The 18,529-nt window shown below is 39.7% G+C and overlaps 1 protein-coding gene across 1 annotated transcript in view; it reads right to left on the minus strand.

The window, feature by feature from the left end:
- Nucleotides 1-2,481, minus strand: part of LOC148010937 (EH domain-containing protein 1-like) — a 39,867-nt gene extending 37,386 nt beyond the window's left edge. Inside the window, exon 1 of the mRNA XM_087671254.1 lies at nt 2,229-2,481. Coding sequence (XP_087527380.1) covers nt 2,229-2,313 — 85 coding nt within the window. The 5' untranslated portion in view covers nt 2,314-2,481. The remainder of the gene's footprint in view (nt 1-2,228) is intronic.
- Between the last annotated feature and the right edge of the window lie 16,048 nt (nt 2,482-18,529).

Raw genomic sequence — 18,529 nt, forward strand, 5'->3', positions numbered from 1 at the left:
GAAGCAACGTTGAAAAGTGCAAGACACCTTCACCTTCTAATGTTTCGAAACAACATAAATCTCCAAAAATGGATGTGGCATGGCCATCCATCTAAATGCACCCAATGCATCGAATGAACATATGCAAATGTTTGCCTTGCAACAAGGACAGCAAATGCATAGGAATCTTAATAATGCATACATTATGCCTTTTGGACAGCAAGATCTATCTCAAAATATGGGATATTCATGGTACTTTGGTGGTGGCTCACACGTCCTTGAGTCAAGGCTTGATAAGGAAGAAGGATAAGATCTAAGGAAAGTATAGAGTCTGGTTGAGCAAGAAGAAAGTCTCAGTTTGTGCAAAGTGAGCTTTGTTAGTAAAATAAAGGAAGTAATATAATGATTCTAGATACCAAATTAAAGGTTTTTTATGTATTCTTGGGTGGGTTTAGATAGAGAGTAGGAGATTTGACGAGGGTAAAGGCTAATGGACAAAATAGTAATAGGGAATGGAGAGGGGATTGGTATTGATAGTTGGAAAGTCACTAGGATTGAGTTTGGGAGTATACAGATGAAGCGAGAAGACTGATTGTATTGGGCAAGGTGATTCACGAGTAGTTTGATCCTTTGGGGCCTTAGCACATCCCGACGTGTGTGTGTGTGTGTGTGTGTGTGTGTGTGTGTGTGTGTGTGGAATCTTGCTCTTTTTCTCTTACTCTCCTCTCTCTCTCTCTCTCTCTCTCTCTCTCTCTCTCTCTCTCTCGTGCATGGATTACATGGGAAAATGTATCCTCGAATTGTTGATGGTATGCAAAATACCATGTACAACCACATTGGAATGGTCTCTAAGCATGCAAACAAGAATGTTTGGTAACGCATCTAATACTCCTAATATGCTTGGTACATAAGGGATTGGGGCTGGTCAACAAGATGCAATGTTTTAAGCTGACATGCCATTTTTATAGCAATCTGAAAGTTCTGAGTTTCTAGGTGATCCTTAGGTAAAAGGCCTAGAACCTAAGGTAGCTTCAAGTTCTTTATACAAAATCATATACACCAGCGGCCCGCATCACCACTATTCAATTGGTGCTTGCATTTGCAGCCTATTACAAGTCGCCCATTCATGAGAGGAGGTTTATGTAGAGCAGCACAACAAATTCATCATTCCTATAGAAGGCCCTTTAAGGGCTGAAGCAAGTGTCCCCAAGCTTCGTATCAAAGGATAGATGCATTTTCTTTCTTTCATAAGGATTTGTTTGCAACCAGCTACATGCTAATCTCTATTTGCAATCATCTGATTCTATTTTATGCTTCCTCACTTTTTATATGGATAACTTGCTTATAACAAGATTCTCATGTGGCCAAGTTAGCCAATATAATGGAGCAGCTTCGTTGGACCTTTGGGGTGACTAACTGAGGTCAATTACATTACTTCCTAAGTATGGAGATTTCTTCTGGCGAGCAGTTTATATGTTTCGTAACATGAGTATTGTCAAGAGATCTTTGCTACATTTGGCATAGCTAAGTGCATCCTTCTGACTACTCCCATGCATCATCCCAACTCCATAACCTCGACCTACTGAAAACTTAGCCATGATCACTTCCGTAAATCACTCACAAGCCTATCATATCTGCTTGATGACATGCCACAATGAATCAACCTCACCTACCTCTATAGAGCTTTAAGAATCATCAATAACTGAGAATGCACTTTAACTGGTTGATCTAACAGCCAAAGATCTTTCTTGCTATAAGTCAGACTGCCGTCCGAACACTCAAAATCATTTATTGCACACATAAACCGCTGTTTTATAGTGAGGCGGAAAACCTCCATTAGGCACTCGATTTGATGCAAATAGACCTCATCAACTCTGTTCCTATTGTCAGTAGCTGTCGAATCCTATGGAGGCACTTTCATTGTTACCTCGTCCTTCATTTATAGTAAAGCATCTTCATCCTTCAGCAAGAGTGTTTGAATTATGAATGAATGCACGTTCCCTATTCAGAAATGCTGCTCAATAACATCAATCGATCCCATCCAATATCATTAAAAATTTATAACCTCATAAGGATAGTTCGCCCCGCAGAATAAAACGATTTAACCAATGCACGTGACAAAGACCAGATCCGACCATTTCAATCCTTCACAACGTTCATGGAAGGAAACTTAGGGTTCTATAAAGATCTGTCGAGCTCGAGAAAGAAAAGTACTAAAATGGAGGCAAGGCAGGCAGAGACTCAGTCACCTGAATCCGCGTAGTCGAACCACTGCTTGTAAAGCGGCTCGTCCCTCTTTGCATAGTTAACGTGTCTGACTGAGAGAATGTCCATGGCTGCCAAATCGAAGAAACGAGAGAGGAGGCCAGCAGAAGATGCCCACACAAATTAGGCAAATTAAGCCTAAGGCGCAGGATTCTGCGTTACGCGTTCATTGAGTATCTGTCCTAATAAGCCTGCTGTCCTTCGCGTAAAATGGTGTGCCAAGTGGAAGCTTCCCATAGGGTAATTAGCGCAAAAAGTGCTTCAAGCTTTCTACATGATCATTTGGAGAGGTTGTACGTAAGTTAAAGTTGCAAATTTTAGACTTAAAATTTTAGAGTTCACTCTTAATACTTTAAGTGTGGAAAAAGGATTTGGACACAATAATACACGTGTGCATATGGAGCATGAGTGGTGGTCATGTAAAGGAGTTATTTCTCTTTAGTCTTCCAATTAAGAAAATAGCCGCCTCGTATTGCACGTCACATCTTTGTTACATGCAACTGAACATTTGGGACCTTGCTCAAAGGGCTCTGCATAGGTCCATTGATACTGATGAGGCAATGAAGGAGGTGATAGCAAAAGGGTGCAATGGAGAGGAAGCAAGTCATGCAGTCACATAAAAGGAAGAGAGATGAAGCAACCTCTGCTTTTGATGAATACGATCAAATGCTATCAGCTGAGCGAGGTAGCAACTCTCCCGGAGTGGAGCAACAAACTCACATCAAGAATATGAACTGCAACTAGATGCCAATCCACATGCGGTTTTTGATCTCTTGGTCGAAGTGCTCTACAAAAACATTTAAGAGAGACGAGAGGGGGTGGCCAAAAGAATCACTCTAGACTTAGGTAAAGTCTACAACCATGTTCTTTGCTTTAACTCTCGTGGAGTTCTTGTTTTCTTTCTTGGGAAGCCACCAAGAGTCATGGGGGTGCCAGGGTGGCTTGACACAATCCTTAACACACTAGGATAGGTTGAGCAAATTTTTTGCGATGGCAAGGGGTTCTATGAAGTCCTTGCATGCAAAGTTTTGGATAAAGGGATTTACTTCTAGGGGATGGGTTTGATGTATATCACCACATGGAAGTTGATGGAATTGGGAAAGGAATCTCTACAAAAGAAATGTCTACCGGTTTGGGTTGAAATCCTTGACTTACATGCTTATAATTGACTATGTCTCCTTTGAAGCCCTAAGGAGGTGCAAGCCGAGCTTATGGATCTAGATATCCCACATGTTAGTGAGTTTTGACTCCGTCTAGTGTGGAGCAAGTTCATAGGATCATGCCATAACTATGGCAAATGGGAGCACTATGTCTCAAAATGCACAGAGCTGGTGGACAAAGAGGAGCGTGATATTTGATCATGCAACCCATATTGGGTGGAGGTGGCCAAGAACAACTTCTCATCAAATAGAGGCAAAGAATAAGAGGGACGATGGGGAAGTGATATGGAAGGTTGGCAGCAAGTTAGAGGCAAGAAAGGTAAGTCATCCCTTAGCAAACCAGTGCTCAAAAGACAGATCGTGCTAATCTCAACCGGCAATATATCAAGGGGTTTTAGTCAAAGGCAGCCATTCCAAAGAGCTTACAAAGTAGGGCCAGTTCATTTGCCAAACTCAACAAAATCCCATAGGAGGAGTTGGCTAAGGAGTATCTGGGCTTGGATGCTTTCACTAAATTGATTGCTTATTACGCATTCTCTATTTAATAAATTTATGTCAATAAATTAATGACTCACTTTTCTTTAAGTGTTGATTATGATCTAGCATGGCCATGAGACCATTTAGAGACCAGTATTCCTAGTGCATCACTTAATGGGGTGATCAGAGCACTGTGACGGGGATATCTGGTACAAGCAATACAAGTTATGAAGGGGGAAAGAAGTGTCTGCCAAGTGTAAGAGTGTATACAAGAACCAAGGACTTACACATAAATGAAGATGGATTGAGTTCTAAGAAGAGGAAGTGCATTAGCATTATGTATATGTATTTATGTGTGCATCTGAGGACGCTTGGGAATGTTTACTTGTGTGTAATGAGCATTGCACTCATTTGGGGTTATCCTCTCCCTTACAAGTCAAGGTTTAAGGACTTTTCTTTCATTAAGAAAGACGAGAGAGGTAATTCTCTCACTAAGAAAGACGAGAGACGTAATCCTCTAGAAGTGAGGAGAGAAATAATTTTCTCTTTCTAATGTCTAAAATGACACAAGCTTTTGTGTGGAAGTCAATCTTAAGGTTGAGGCCCAAGGCAATCTAATGAACTCTCCTTATCTATGGCTCAAGGTGGTTGCATGGACCACAAGTTAAAAGTATAGTTTAAAAAAGTGCAATTTTTAAAAATAGACATGGTGAATCCATTTTTAAAATATCTCGTGATAGAGAGACAATATCTAAAAATGGCTCACGTGCGTTATCAGAATCAACAAGATCTACAACTTTTGTGTTGGACATTTTTTCATCCGAGCAACACACAAAGAGATATCTCGAAATTGGTGCTACAGAGTAGGTCTTGGAATAGCCACATCTTGCATGAAGATCAACCTTTCCAATCTTGGCACTCAAGTCTCTCTCCAAGAAGAGAAGCTCTTGAAATCCTATAAAAGAGGAGGCTCTCCTTGGGTATGGGAGAGGTGAAGGAAGCATCTCTTTGCATGCATCCAAGAGGAGAAGAGAAGGTGCAAGTGCTGCGGAAGCTCTGATGAAATCGAGTGCTGCGAAAGCTCTGCTGAAATCAAGCTTCAAGAGGAGATCCCTACACATGTTGTGTAGAAGAGAAGGAGAGACTCAAGAAGGATCAAAAGGTGCCAACTTCCAAGTTGTGCAAGTGTTAGCCGGTTGTATACTGTGCAAGGAACTGTGATCTTGTTCCCAAGATCTACAAGTAAGAACTGGTTTATGTGTAATAGAGGAGCTTGCTCCTTGTCAATAATATAACTCCACAAGGGGGGACTGGCCCATCTTCCAGTCCCTAGTGTGTTGTCAATCCCTCTAGCTCTCTCTCTCTCTCTACATATTTCTTTTCTCTCATATGTTCTCTCTATATGCCATCATAATATTTACCATATATCTTTTAAGTATATAATAAAGTCAAGCGTGTATCTCAAATCTTATAACAGATGCCAAAATTTGTGCCGCTTCAGGAGAATTCCCTTGCCCACAAGGGCTACTTGCCAAGACTTGACAGGTGGTATTGCACACAAGTAGGTGAATGGCTCCCTAATGTTGCCCTACTAGAAACCAATGGCAATTGTCTTCTCTCTAATCACTATCTAGTCGTATTAGAGTTGTGTCTAGTTGAGCCCTCGAGAGAGGTGGGTACAAGTGCTTGATTGCCAACCACAAGAACTATGGCTAGATAGCAGTCCAATACATACTTTTAGAGGTAGCAGCCAAATTGAAAGAGGATTTAAACAATCAAGATCAGGACCCCTAGGGGTTATTTGTCAACACAATGCAACATGCAATTACCCTTCAAGGAGTTTGGACTATGATCAAAGAAACAAAGGAAGAGGAATGGGCTAGAATCATGATGACCAACCTCTCGACTATGGTTGGCCATAGACCTCTACTTCAAGAGGAAGTCAAAGATCTCACCAAGGTGCAAAATATCATAAGTCTAGCCTTGGAAAGAGAGGCGAAGAAGATCAACCTTCTATTTGACAAAAGGCTAATGATAGTCTCGAATTGAATTTCCCCGTAGCTCATCAGAAATCTATACAAAGAGGAGAAGGGACAGCTTTGGCAACCCTCCACAACTAGACATGTGCATTGGATCTCCAACCAACAATAGGTGGCATACATGTGCATAGCATATTTTGCCAAGCTATACCAAGAGACTCCAAGCAAGGTGAAAGTTGATGCGATAAAAAAACTACTTGATGCAATACCCAATGTGATCAACAAGACTGAAAATAATAGTTTGACATGCCCCTTTTCAACAAAGGAGTTAGAGAAATATCCAGGCTTAGATGCAATAATTGTGGAATTTCTTTATTTTAATTAGGAAGCACTAAAGCAGAGCCTAAGTGCCATGATTAACAGATATTGGCAAGTTGCAGAGTTTCATGAACCATGGGTGAAAAGCATCATTACACGGGTCCCCAAACAGAGACATGTCTACATTTAAAGGATTGGAGGCCAATATCCTTGCTTAACTTAGTCTATAAAGTTTTTGCAAAAGTCATGGCTAATAGACTTGTGCCACTGCTAGGCAAATGCATTCACAAGCATCAATTTTGGTTTATACAGAGAGTAGAAACCTCACTAAGAACATCCTTAATGGCATGATTGCAATAGACTGAGCTAGACCCTCTAAGCAGGAGGTGTTGTTGCTCTAGCTTGATATTGACAAGGCCTATGATCGAATTAGTTGGCAACACATAGAGAGGGTGTTAGAAAATATGGGGTTTTCTAGCAAGATTGCAAGCCTCCCAAGACTTGTAGCTAATTGAGCTAAGGCTAGCATCTCATTCAATGGCCTTCTCCTGGATCCCTTCCACATCTCCTATGCAGTCAAGCAAGGTTGTCCCCTAAGTCCCATGTTGTTTGTAGTAGCCACTCATCCTTTGTTTTGCACACTGGATAATTTGGCAAAAAAAGGAGAACTTCACAATCTCCATTATAGGGGTAAGCAGTTCCTAGGTCCAGATTTTGCAAATAAACTCTTAAAGGCCTTAAAAAACCCAAAAAGAGAATTCGGAAAGGGATTTGGGGATTTTGAGTATCCATGAGCAAGCGGCTAGTTTTGCTATCAACCTAAGTAAATCCAAACTAATCAATTTATCAATTGTGGATATATTTAACCTTAAATGGAAAGGAAGCCTAGTGGGGAGGGACAATCTTTTCAAAGACATGGGAATACCTCTTGGGGTGGACACCCAGTAATCAAGTAGGTCCTCTTAGGTACCAAACAAAGTAAGGGAGAAAGTTAGCAATTGTGGGCATGAGCCAACTGGACATTTCACATTAGGCTAAAACTACTGCATTACTTTGTGCTATCATTTTGCTTGCCATTTATTAGGTATGGAAAGCAAGAGCAAAATCAATGGAGCCCTTTGGTCAATAGATTCTTATTGGGCAAGCAAGGAAAGGCACAGTATTCTACACCCATTGCCTTGGACAAGCCCAAAGCTCCACTTTTAGAGGGTGGCTTGATCTTTCTAATCCCTTAAAGGAGGTGCATGCTCTTAGAGCCAAGATTTTAAAGAGATGCTGGTCAAAGAATCTTTCATGGTCTTATATGTTAGTTGACTTAAATAGAAAAATCTACAATAACATGGGGATTGTTAGCCTTAGACTTGATCAAAACTCATGCCTTGTCCAAAGTCAAAGCTAGGGTCTCATTCAAGAACTCATAAAATCATGGGACCGAGTATTGAGCATGGCTGAAATCTCTCAATCATCAAGGGAGGTTGATAGTGAGCACAATATCTTTTGGTCTACAAGATTTAATCCCCCCTTGATTTCTAGCCTAGGACGAAAAGCCCTACATCTGGTAAAAAAAGGTATTATCAAGTTCAAGCACGAGATTGGGGAGGAGAACTAAGAGCTAGAAAGTATTGAAGACTCAGCAAAGATTGGGTGATTCAATTGAGTGGTGGTCTACCACTAACTTTAACCAAGGAAGCCATCTTTTCCTACCTTAGTGTGAGGAGGAAGGACCTATCAAAGTCCCTCAACATAAGGGTTATCAAGGCTCATATTCTCAAGGCTAAAGGGCAACAAGCTAGTCGAGGCTTAGGGCATGCAATTAATGGTGGACAAGGCCAAAGAATGCTTTAGCAACACTTGGGCTTTGAGGTTCCCACTAAAAGATAGGATCTTCATTTAGAGAGTGATGCTAGGTGCTTTGTTCTATGGGTCCAAGTTAAAGAAAAGGGGAATATCCAATGGCTTTTGCATATGTGGAATGGACATGTGTTCTAGAATGGGTGTTTAGCTAAAGGTGTGTGGTCACTAGTGTTGAATCACTTTCCCAAGGTTGAAGAAAATGAGAATGTTAATGGTATTTTGAGAAGGCTATAGAAAGTGCAAGTGTCGGCTACTATTTTTTGGTGGATATTATTTTTGTGGAGCTCAGATTATCATGGATGCATTATTTTGTGAGAGCCAGTATCACTCCTGTGCACATTGTATTCACCAACTGCAGTTGTGTTTATTGCACCCACAAGTGTTGCATGGGTTGCACACATGTATTTGTGATTCTTAGGCTTGGTCTAATTGAGCTAAGGTTAATGGGCTAAGGTTAAAGCATACAATGATGATTGACCTGCCTAGAGTCCACAAAGTGGGTAGGATGCCCAAGGGAGGATGCAAACCCTAAAGGCAAAAGGGGTGCAAACCCTAACCCTAACCCTAATTCTTGGTCTATCTAAGGGTGAGAAGTCTCAGTTGTATTCACCCTTTTGGCACATCCATGTTGTGGAAGCTTTATCACTGTGATTACTCAAGCTTTCTAGTCTATCATCTTGCTTCCATTGTGTTGAGAGTGATTGAGAGGGAGAGAGTGAGAGGTGTGTTGAGCTTTTATTGTCTTCTCTACTAGCTCTTTGACTCATTGGTGTGCTTGGTTGTGGATGCGAAGGAGTGACATCATTGGATTGCGTTGATCGTGGTCATGGAACCATCTTCGAGCCTTCGAGTCATCAAATGCAAGAAGGTAAGTTAGGCGAGTTCACTACAACTCGAGACAGTCTTGTGTTCTTGCTTTCTTGGGTTGGAGAGGAAAATGTTTGGTTAGTTAGAGTGGAGTGTTGAGAGACAAGGTGAGAGATTGTCGCCAAAGTGAGTTGTAGCTTCTGAAACAATAGAAGTATGTCCAAAGCCCCGATTGTTAGTGTGTTAGGCTCAGCAGAGAAAAACCTACAAACTTGGGTGTTAGGGCTCTTGGATCCCACTATTAAGCACCATTATCTTGCCACTTGGTCAATCACACTTGTGATTTTATACCTGATCTGGCATGCCAAAAATCAAGTAGCCTTTCAAGGCATTAATACCATGCCATGCTATATAGAGATTAGCTCCAAGACTAGCTTCATATGGGGACTAGTTAGCAAGTTTAGGGTTTTAAGTGCCCAAGATGTGGCCATGATATTGTCTTTTTTGAGGGCATAAGTCCTATGTAACTGAATGTCTTCTTTATTATTAATACAAACTACCTTTTTGTGTGCAATAATTTAGATATATGTTTACATCATCACAACTTAGTGGTGGGTGACGCTCGAGGGGTTTGGGGGGGTCACTCATGAATATATCTATGTATCATGTGGGTTCAAAGTAAGGGATTTTTAATACTAATTTTATACATTTTTTAAAAACAAAAGGTGTAATATAAATGGATTATCCACAAATTTTAAAAAAAGGTTGTGTTTTATCTAGGAAAAATTCATAGATAAGGGTATTTATAAAAAGGCCTTGAACACACGTGATATAGAGGATATTTTTATAATGAACCCCCCAAGGGATGATGATACATAGAGGTATTTACATCATCGCAACTTGGTGGGTGACAATACATAGAGGTATTTATATAATCGCAAATTAGTGGGTGATGGTACATAGCAAAGCTTAGCTATTTCTTTGCAAAAACTTGAGGACTATTTTGAAACGTAGCAAAGCTTAGCTATTTCTTTGCAAAAACTTGAGGACTGTTTTGAAACGTAGCAAAGTTGCAAAAACTTAGTGGGTGATGATACATATGTATTTACATGATCTCAACTTAGTGGGTAATGGTACATAGCAAAGCTTAGCAAAAACTTGAGGACTGCTTTGAACATCAAATCCTTTTTCCTAGACCCCTAAGAGCTACCAAAAGTGCCTCTTTACATATTTTGAGTAGTTTGGATAGTTGGATGGTTCGACTGTTCATAGTCACCTTGATTGGCATCCCGGGTGTTAAGACAACTATAGAGCTGTCCCTAATGTATGACTTGAGTCATGAATCATTGGTAGTAGTATTGCTCCCCTTTATATTTTTGATTGTCTTTGAGTCTATGAAGTTATGCTACTTCTCCAATGTTAGCCTCTATGTATTCAAATATTGTCATTTACGTATTTGATGAGACTATTGTAATGGATATGGATATTAATGCACTTGGGAGTTTTGTCTAAGTATATTGTCTTTGTCTTTCTATTTTGGCTATGTTTGTCTTCTTACCTCGAATGTTGATAGTATGTTAGGGCAAACAATCAGGTAGCTGACTACCAAAATTGGGAGTAAATTCAAATCATTACAAGCACACATTGGGAGTGTATCAAGACCATGGAATTGTGAGGAAAAGCTAGTACTTGAGCTAGTTGTGGACTGAACCTACTTGAGCTATAATGTGATCTAACAAATGCTATTCAAAGCACACGAGCCAAATCTAGTCAATCAGTTTTATGCACTGCATTTGACTAAGACCTACTAAAGGGCTTACCCTAATGCATCACTTGGGAAAGCCAATGAGGTTCTCAATGAGATGATTAGAATTGATGATTTATTCAAGCACAGGAGCATAGATCAAAAGGGTATAAGCTATATTTTAGTAGCAAAAACTTTAGGTTTATAAGCTCTTGGTTGCTTTACAAGTGTTCTATACCGAATTGAGGCTTCAACTCTACTTGTATTCGACATGATGCAATTTATTGCTAAGAACCCACAATGCTTCCTTATCCTATTCTACACATGAATATTGGATTGAATTTAAGTACCCCTCACTTAGTATTGCTAGCTTCACCTAATCAATGATAAACTTATCCAATGGCTAGGATTAATCCCTCAATGATACCTAAACATTGAGATCTTATCATAACTTATCCACACGGTGACCCTCCTTCCCCCATCTTATCAAGGAAAAATACAATGACAAGGAATACACAAATCCTTTTGTAGATTATGAAAAAGAGGGTTACACAGTTCAGTGTTGGAATTGCCACCAAACATGGCACTTGTAAAACAACTACCCAAAAAAGCAAGGATCTTCATTGTTGGAAAATCAAGCACCAAACTAAATTTATAGGATGCAACTTTTCAATCCAAAAGGTTAAGGCCACAAAAGTCAACCTTGAAGATAAAGAGCTAATACCACCTCCATTTCTTAGGTTAACTTATTGCAAAAAGGACCACGTCACTAATGCTCTCATTGACAAAGGGGCAAACTTTAAAATCCTAGCATATGATGCATGCATTGAAATCATGGAACTAGAACTTGTGCTGACAAATGCAACAATCAACATGTATGGAGGATGTCATATTCTTCCCTATAAAAATGTAAAATAATTGACTTGGTTGTTGAAATTGAAAGCATACTAGTGACATTTTATGGGTTGTTGAATTGTGAGGATGTAGCAAAAGAAGTCCTATTGGAAGGCCTTTCAAGTATGCAACTAAATGTGATATTGATTATAGGGCACGTCAAATAAACTTGAGCCTATCTAACATCAAAATAAGTACAACTTTTTATAAGGGCCATCTTGTAGACTCTTAAAGAAAGGGAAAGAAACCAGCCTCCAAGACAAATGCAAAGCTTAGTGAGGAGAAGAAGAAAGTGCTCAAAGAATTGCTTAAAGTGCAAGAGAAAAAGTGAGGACCACTTAGCACTACACCTTCTTGCATAGATAAGGCTAACATTTCTATGAGCACTAAAACAATATCTAGGATTGTCATGACCAAGCACCAAAAAGCTCCAACTAAGCATAGAAGGCAACCTAGAGCTCACAATCGCAAATAATGATGGAGAACTAACACAAAGTAGTAATGGGTTTCCAAAACCCTTATGCATGCTAAAGAATACTATGTGGGAAATCAATGGTTATGGTTGCCTAAGTTCACCACATGACCACCTCCATAACCAATATTGAGGTTTAAGCATCTTCACAAAGAAGGATACTAGACCAAATCCAAATCTAGGTCAAAATCTAAATTGACAATGAAATTAAGACCACCCAAACTAATTAAGAACATTCAAGGTCTCATCTATTGGAAAGAGACCCTTAAGATTATGACTACGAAATAGCAATAATTAAGGTAGTTACTTATTTGCAAAAGAAATTAAATGCGTGTGAGAAGTCATCTCCTCAAAATGAAGTGACAAAACTACATTCCCCATGATTACTAGGAAAATCTAACAAGGGGATGGTAGAAACTCGAATATTGACAAGCAATAGTCAAATATAGTTGCTAGTCTAAACAAATGTCAAAAGTCCCTCAAACCTAATGAACCTTTGTCATCTAAACAAAATTGAGAATGCTATAATACAAGCCTTGTGTCACTACTCAAGCCACTAAAAGGAATCCTAAAGGGAAACAATTGCTTCACCAACAAAAAGAAGTCAAAAATGCCATTAGTGGCATCCAATTACTTCCAAGGTTCAATTAACTAGTCGCCCTTTGCTACCCATAGCCAAATCCACTGATGTTGCAATTTCTATTCCCAACTTGGAGTAGAACCCTAATAGTTGCACCCCCAATTATGACTAAAATAGTAAGCCCCACCAAGGAACAAACACTAAAAGCTCAAAACACAAGCATTAACTTTGAATGTGCCATCAACCCAACTCTTGCTAAGAAGTGATCTTCTCAATCAAAACCTTCAACTAGCTTAAATTCTAAGTTGATAGAAAGATCTATAATGGAAATGGCAAAATAAAAGGTAGAGAATGAAAATCAACAAATAATTGAGCGCTACAAGGAATTGATAACAAAATAAAATTGTTTGTACATGTGGTCATTCATGCTAACCTAAAAAGTTTTGGTTGAGGAATATAAAAATTTCGTATCATTGATATGGGAAGAGCAAGAATATGTTTGGGCATATTAACTAGAACTGGCTCTTATACTGAAGGAGCATATACCTAAAGCCAACCTTGAAAAGCTTCATTAAAATCCCTCCTTCCACACCAAGAATTGTGAAAAAAGCATGAAGTGCAAGCATTGTAATTAAAGACACAAGGACAAAGAGAGTTCAATAAGGAATGGTATTTCCATGCGAGTTTTGGTCGAAAGACTTGCTCAATTGATGGAGCTTAGATATGCTCAAAAGATATGGCATGTAAAGTGAATTTCTTAAAAATCAAATATCAAAATGTCATGTGACCTATCCTTTTATGTATTCCCAAATATCAAATGCAAAATGTTATATAGTCTATGTGGACAAAGTGCTAAGGATCTAAAGTCCAATCTATTTTATGTACTTAAAAGTGCTTTTTGAAAAGAAATAGTAATCTTGAAAGAGTTGTGTGAGAGGTGGTTAAGGGGGTTGCAAATAATTGCTCTCTCTTCATCATCCTTCTCTCACATATCTTTCTCCCTCTCTTTTTGGGCACCACACTTGCTTCTTTCTGTCTATGTGTGTTTCTTATTCCTGTCTATGGAGGAGGGAGATAGTGAGGATGAGGAGAGCGACTATCTTTTGTGTGCCTAGTTTGTTTGTGGAAGAGAGGAATATGCTTGAGGTTGAAAGCTAAGCTTTTCACATAGATTTTGTGGGAGTGTTCTCTGGTTTTTCTACTATTTATTGTGAGGGTCAATCAGAGTGGTGCGCAGTCGGGAAAGCTCCAATCTGGAGTCAAGAAAGAGAGAAGGTGAAGTGTAGACTCATATATGAGTAGGAGTGAATGTGCTGGCAAAGAAGAAGATGGAGTTGTTGTTGCTAGACTATTCTTGACAACACTAGATTGCTAGACTATTCTTAGTAGATGTTGTTGCTAGACTATTCTTAGCAGGGTGACAACACTAGATTGCTCTTCTCGATTCAGATCGTGGCACTTTTGGCCTCTCCATGCAGATGGATGTTGCAAATCTTGGTGTTGGTCTTGTCTAAGCACTTGGTACATCCAACATTTCACCCATTGTACTTCCATGCAAGCTTACATTCCAACAGATGTCTCAACCCAACTCAACGTAGGTCTATCATGCAACACACGGTTATTCGACATCCTTCACGTCTCTTCTCCCCACGGATTCGGTGCCCTCTTTCTGCAAATCTGACGACCTGTTCTTTTTGTGGAGTTCTGGTGGCGTCTCCATCTTCTTCCTCTTCCACAAACCTAATCTTCGTTTTACCTGTCAACCCTCATATTCCCCTTTTCATTAAAGCCATAAAAAATAAACATATTAAAAAACACAATAGATAGGCCCTTGTTCACATGCTATGTTGGACACACAAATATTTGGTGTGCTATCATGCTCTCAAGAACATTGGTGGACACCTTCATGGATTGCTGTCAAGGAACATTCTTTTCGAAGAATTTGTGATGTTTTTAGCATCGGAGTTTGCAAGGGTCCCTCCTCACCAAGGTTCATGGCAACAAGTTAGCTTCCTTCCTTTGGTTCCCTTTTCTTTCTCTTTCCTTGATGGTGGTTCTTCTGCAGTGGTTTTGCGAGGATGCTTCGCTTCTTAGTGCGAGAGTATGATCCATCTCAGATATGCTCAAAAGATATGGCATGTAAAGTGAGTTTTTAAAAATCAAATATCAAAATTTCATGTGATATATATCCTTTTATGTATTCCCAAATGTCAAATGCAACAATGTTATATGGTCTATGTGGACAATGAGGACAAAGTACTAAGCCTCTAAAGGTCAATCCATTTTATACACTTAAAGTACTTTTTGAAAATAAATAGGAATATTGGAAGAGTTGTGTGAGAGCTGGTTAGGGGAGTTGCAACTAATTGCTCTCTCTTTATAATCATTCTCTTGCATATCTTTCTCCCTCTCTTTTTGGGCACCACACTTGCTTCTTTCTCTTTGTGTGTGTTTCTTGTTCCTATCTACGAAGGAGGGAGATAGTGAGAATGACAAGAGTGGCTATCTTTTGTGTGCCTTGTTTGTTTGGGGAAGGGAGAGATATGCTTGAGGTTGAAAGCTAACCTTTTCACATAGATTTTATGGGAGTGTTCTTTGTTTTTTCTATTGTTTCTGGTGTCTATGGGAGGGTCAATAATCAAGTAATGGTCATCATTGAAGAAAGATAAACTAAGTGGGATTCTAGGAATGAATGTAGCCCCCGCTTTTGTATGAGTGCTCACAACTATCCCGAATGTCAAGCTACTTGAATGGGTCTAGGAACACCCTATATTCTCTGCAAGGTTCATGGTAATTCAACTTCCTCCTTTTGGTTCCCTTTTCTTTCTCTTTGATGGTGGTTCTTCTTCAATGGTTTGCGAGGATGCTTAGCTTCTTAGTGTGAGAGTAAGATGGAGCTCAGATATGCTTAAAAGATATGGCATGTAAAGTAAAAATTTTAAAATCAAATATCAAAATGTCATGTGATCTATCCTTTTATGTATTCCCAAATATGTTATATGGTCTATGTGGACAATGCAGAGAAAGTACTAAGCCTCTAAAGTCCAATCCTTTTTATGTACTTAAAGTACTTTTTCAAAAGAAATAACAATATTGGAAGAGTTGTATGAGAGGTGGTTAGAGGAGTTGCAACTAATTGCTCTCTCTTTGTCATCCTTCTCTCACATATCTTTCTCCCTCTCTTTTTGGGCACCACACTTTTTTCTCTCTATGCGTGTTTCTTGTTTCTACCTATGGAGGAGGGAGATAGTGAGAATGAGGAGAGTGACTATCTGCTTGGTTTGTTTGTGGAAGAGAGAGATATGCTTGAGGTTGAAAGCTAAGCTTTTCACATAGATTTTGTGGGAGTGTTCTTTGTTTTCCTTTGGTTTTTGGTGTCTATGGAAGGGTCAATCATCAACTATGATTATCACTTAAGAAAGATGAACTATATTGGATTTTGGGAATGAATGTAGCCCCCATTTTTGTATGACTGTTCACAACTGTCCCAAATGTCAAACTACTTGAATAGATCCACGATCACCCTACAATCTCTGCAAGGTTCGTGTAGCAAGTCAACTTCCTCCTTTTAGTTCCCTTTTCTTTTGCTTTCCTTGATGGCGATCCTTCTTCAATGGTTTGTGAGGACGCTTCACTTCTTAGTGTGGGAGTATGATGGAGCTCACATATGCTAAAAAGATATGGCATGTAAAATGAATTTTTAAAGATCAAATATCAAAATGTCATGTGATCTATCCTTTTATGTATTCCCAAATATCAAATGCACAATGTTATATGGTCTATGTGGACAATGAGGACAAAGCACTAAGCGTCTAAAGTCGAATCCTTTTTATGTACTTATAGTAGTTTTTGAAAATAAATAGGAATATTGGAAGAGTTGTGTGAGAGATGGTTAGGGGAGTTGCAACTAATTGCTCTCTCTTTATAATTATTCTTTTGTATATCTTTCTTACTCTCTTTTTGGGCACCACACTTGCTTCTTTCTCTTTGTGTGTGTTTCTTGTGTCAAGATTGTGGGAGAGAAGGAAGGAGTCTCACTTGTAGCTTTCTTGCTTACACAATGGGGGAATACACACAAGGATGGAGGCTGAAAACAGTTTTCCTCTTCTTAGTTGTGTAAGCCAAAAGAACTCTCTTACAAAGAAATAGAAGAACCCTATATGGGTCTCAAAACCAAACTCAACTAACTAAGGTGGCATACTAACTGAGCCACGAACTAGAGTAGATAAGGATAGCTATCATGTAGCTATTATTCAGGGGCGGTGTACCAACTGCATCTGCAACTGACAAGTCGGTGACATAAATGCACAACGGTCACCCTGACGTATCACAAGTGGAGCTCGATATGTCAACACTCCCCCTCGAGCTCAATCCCAATTCCTGCACACCAAGCAGGTCTCTGAACTTGTGCAGCTTCTCTGCGCCCAATGCCTTCGTGAATATGTCAGCTACTTGATCCTCTGTGCTCACATAAACTAGATCAATAAGACCAAGTATAACCCTCTCTCGCACATAGTGATAATGCACCTCAATGTGCTTTGTTCTAGCATGATAGACTGGGTTATTTTCCAAGTGTATACTACTCATGTTGTCACAATAAATGACAACTGGCCCATCTGTAGACTGATGCATATCATAAAGTAGCTTATGCAACCAAGCTACCTCACATGCAGCCATTGCTGCACCCCTGTACTCAGCCTCTGTGTTCGACAAGGCAACTGTAGGCTGTTTCTTGCTGCTCCAAGTGACTGCAGCACTCCCAAAAGAGAACACATATCCACTGGTAGATCGTCTATCAGAAATACTACCAGCCCAATCAGCATCAGTGTATCCATGCAACTGTATCTGAACCCCAGTCTCATAAAATAGTCCATACTGCAATGTGGACTTCACATACCTGAGTATGCATCTAGCCGCATCCAAATGTGGTTTCCTTGGAGCCTGCATAAACTGACTTACCAATCCAACAGCATAGCTCAAATCTGGCCTGGTAATAGTCATATAAATCAAACTTCCTACTATGCGTCTGTACATAGTAGGGTCTTCTAGAAGCTCACCTGCATCTGTGCTCAGCTTCACATTCTGCTCCAAAGGAACTGAAATAGGCTTACAGCCTATCATCCCATATTTGGACAGCATGTCCAATCCATACTGCCTCTGCAAGAGCTGTATCCTAGTTGGTGATCTAATCACCTCAATGCCCAAGAAATAACGCAGCTCTCCCAAATCCTTCATCTCAAACTTTTGCTTCAATAGCATTTTCACATGAAGGATATCTTCATCACTGTCACTTGTCATAATCAAATCATCAACATAAATGACAAGCAGCATAATACCTTTCTCTGTCTTTCTCACATAAAGTGAGAAATCTGCCTTGGAAATCTGAAAGCCAATAGTGACAAGATACTGCCCTATCTTGTCAGACCATGCTCTAGGTGCTTGCTTCAAGCCATACAAGGCTTTCTTCAACCTGCAAACAAACTCAGGATGAACAACATGCACATAACCTGGTGGCTGCTCCATATAGACCTCTTCTTGCAAATCACCATGCAAGAAGGCATTCTTTATATCCATCTGATGTAAAGACCATCCCTTTGATGCAGCCATAGCAATGACTGCTCTTACAGTTGCCATCCTTGCAACCGGACTGAATGTTTCTTCGTAGTCAATGCCATATGTTTGTGCATACCCCTTGACTACTAATCTTGCCTTGTATCTGTTCACAGAACCATCAGCATTGTGCTTCACCTTATAAACCCACTTACAGCCAATTGCATTCTTACCTTTATGCAAAGGTACCAATTCCCATGTAGCGTTTGCTTCCAAGGCATCCATTTCTTCATCCATGGCTTTCTCCCATTTTTCTTTTCCCATGGCTTGCTCAAAAGAAGTGGGTTCTGGTTCCTGTATCACCTTGACCATATATGCATAGTGAATGGCTGTAAATCCATCATATTTCAGCCTATCCACAGGATACCTAATTCTGGTAGACCTGCGCAA

The sequence above is a fragment of the Lygodium microphyllum genome, chromosome 29 (genome assembly GCF_053477565.2).
Source record: "Lygodium microphyllum isolate KBCC chromosome 29, Lygodium_microphyllum_v1.1.10, whole genome shotgun sequence".
NCBI lineage: Eukaryota > Viridiplantae > Streptophyta > Polypodiopsida > Schizaeales > Lygodiaceae > Lygodium > Lygodium microphyllum.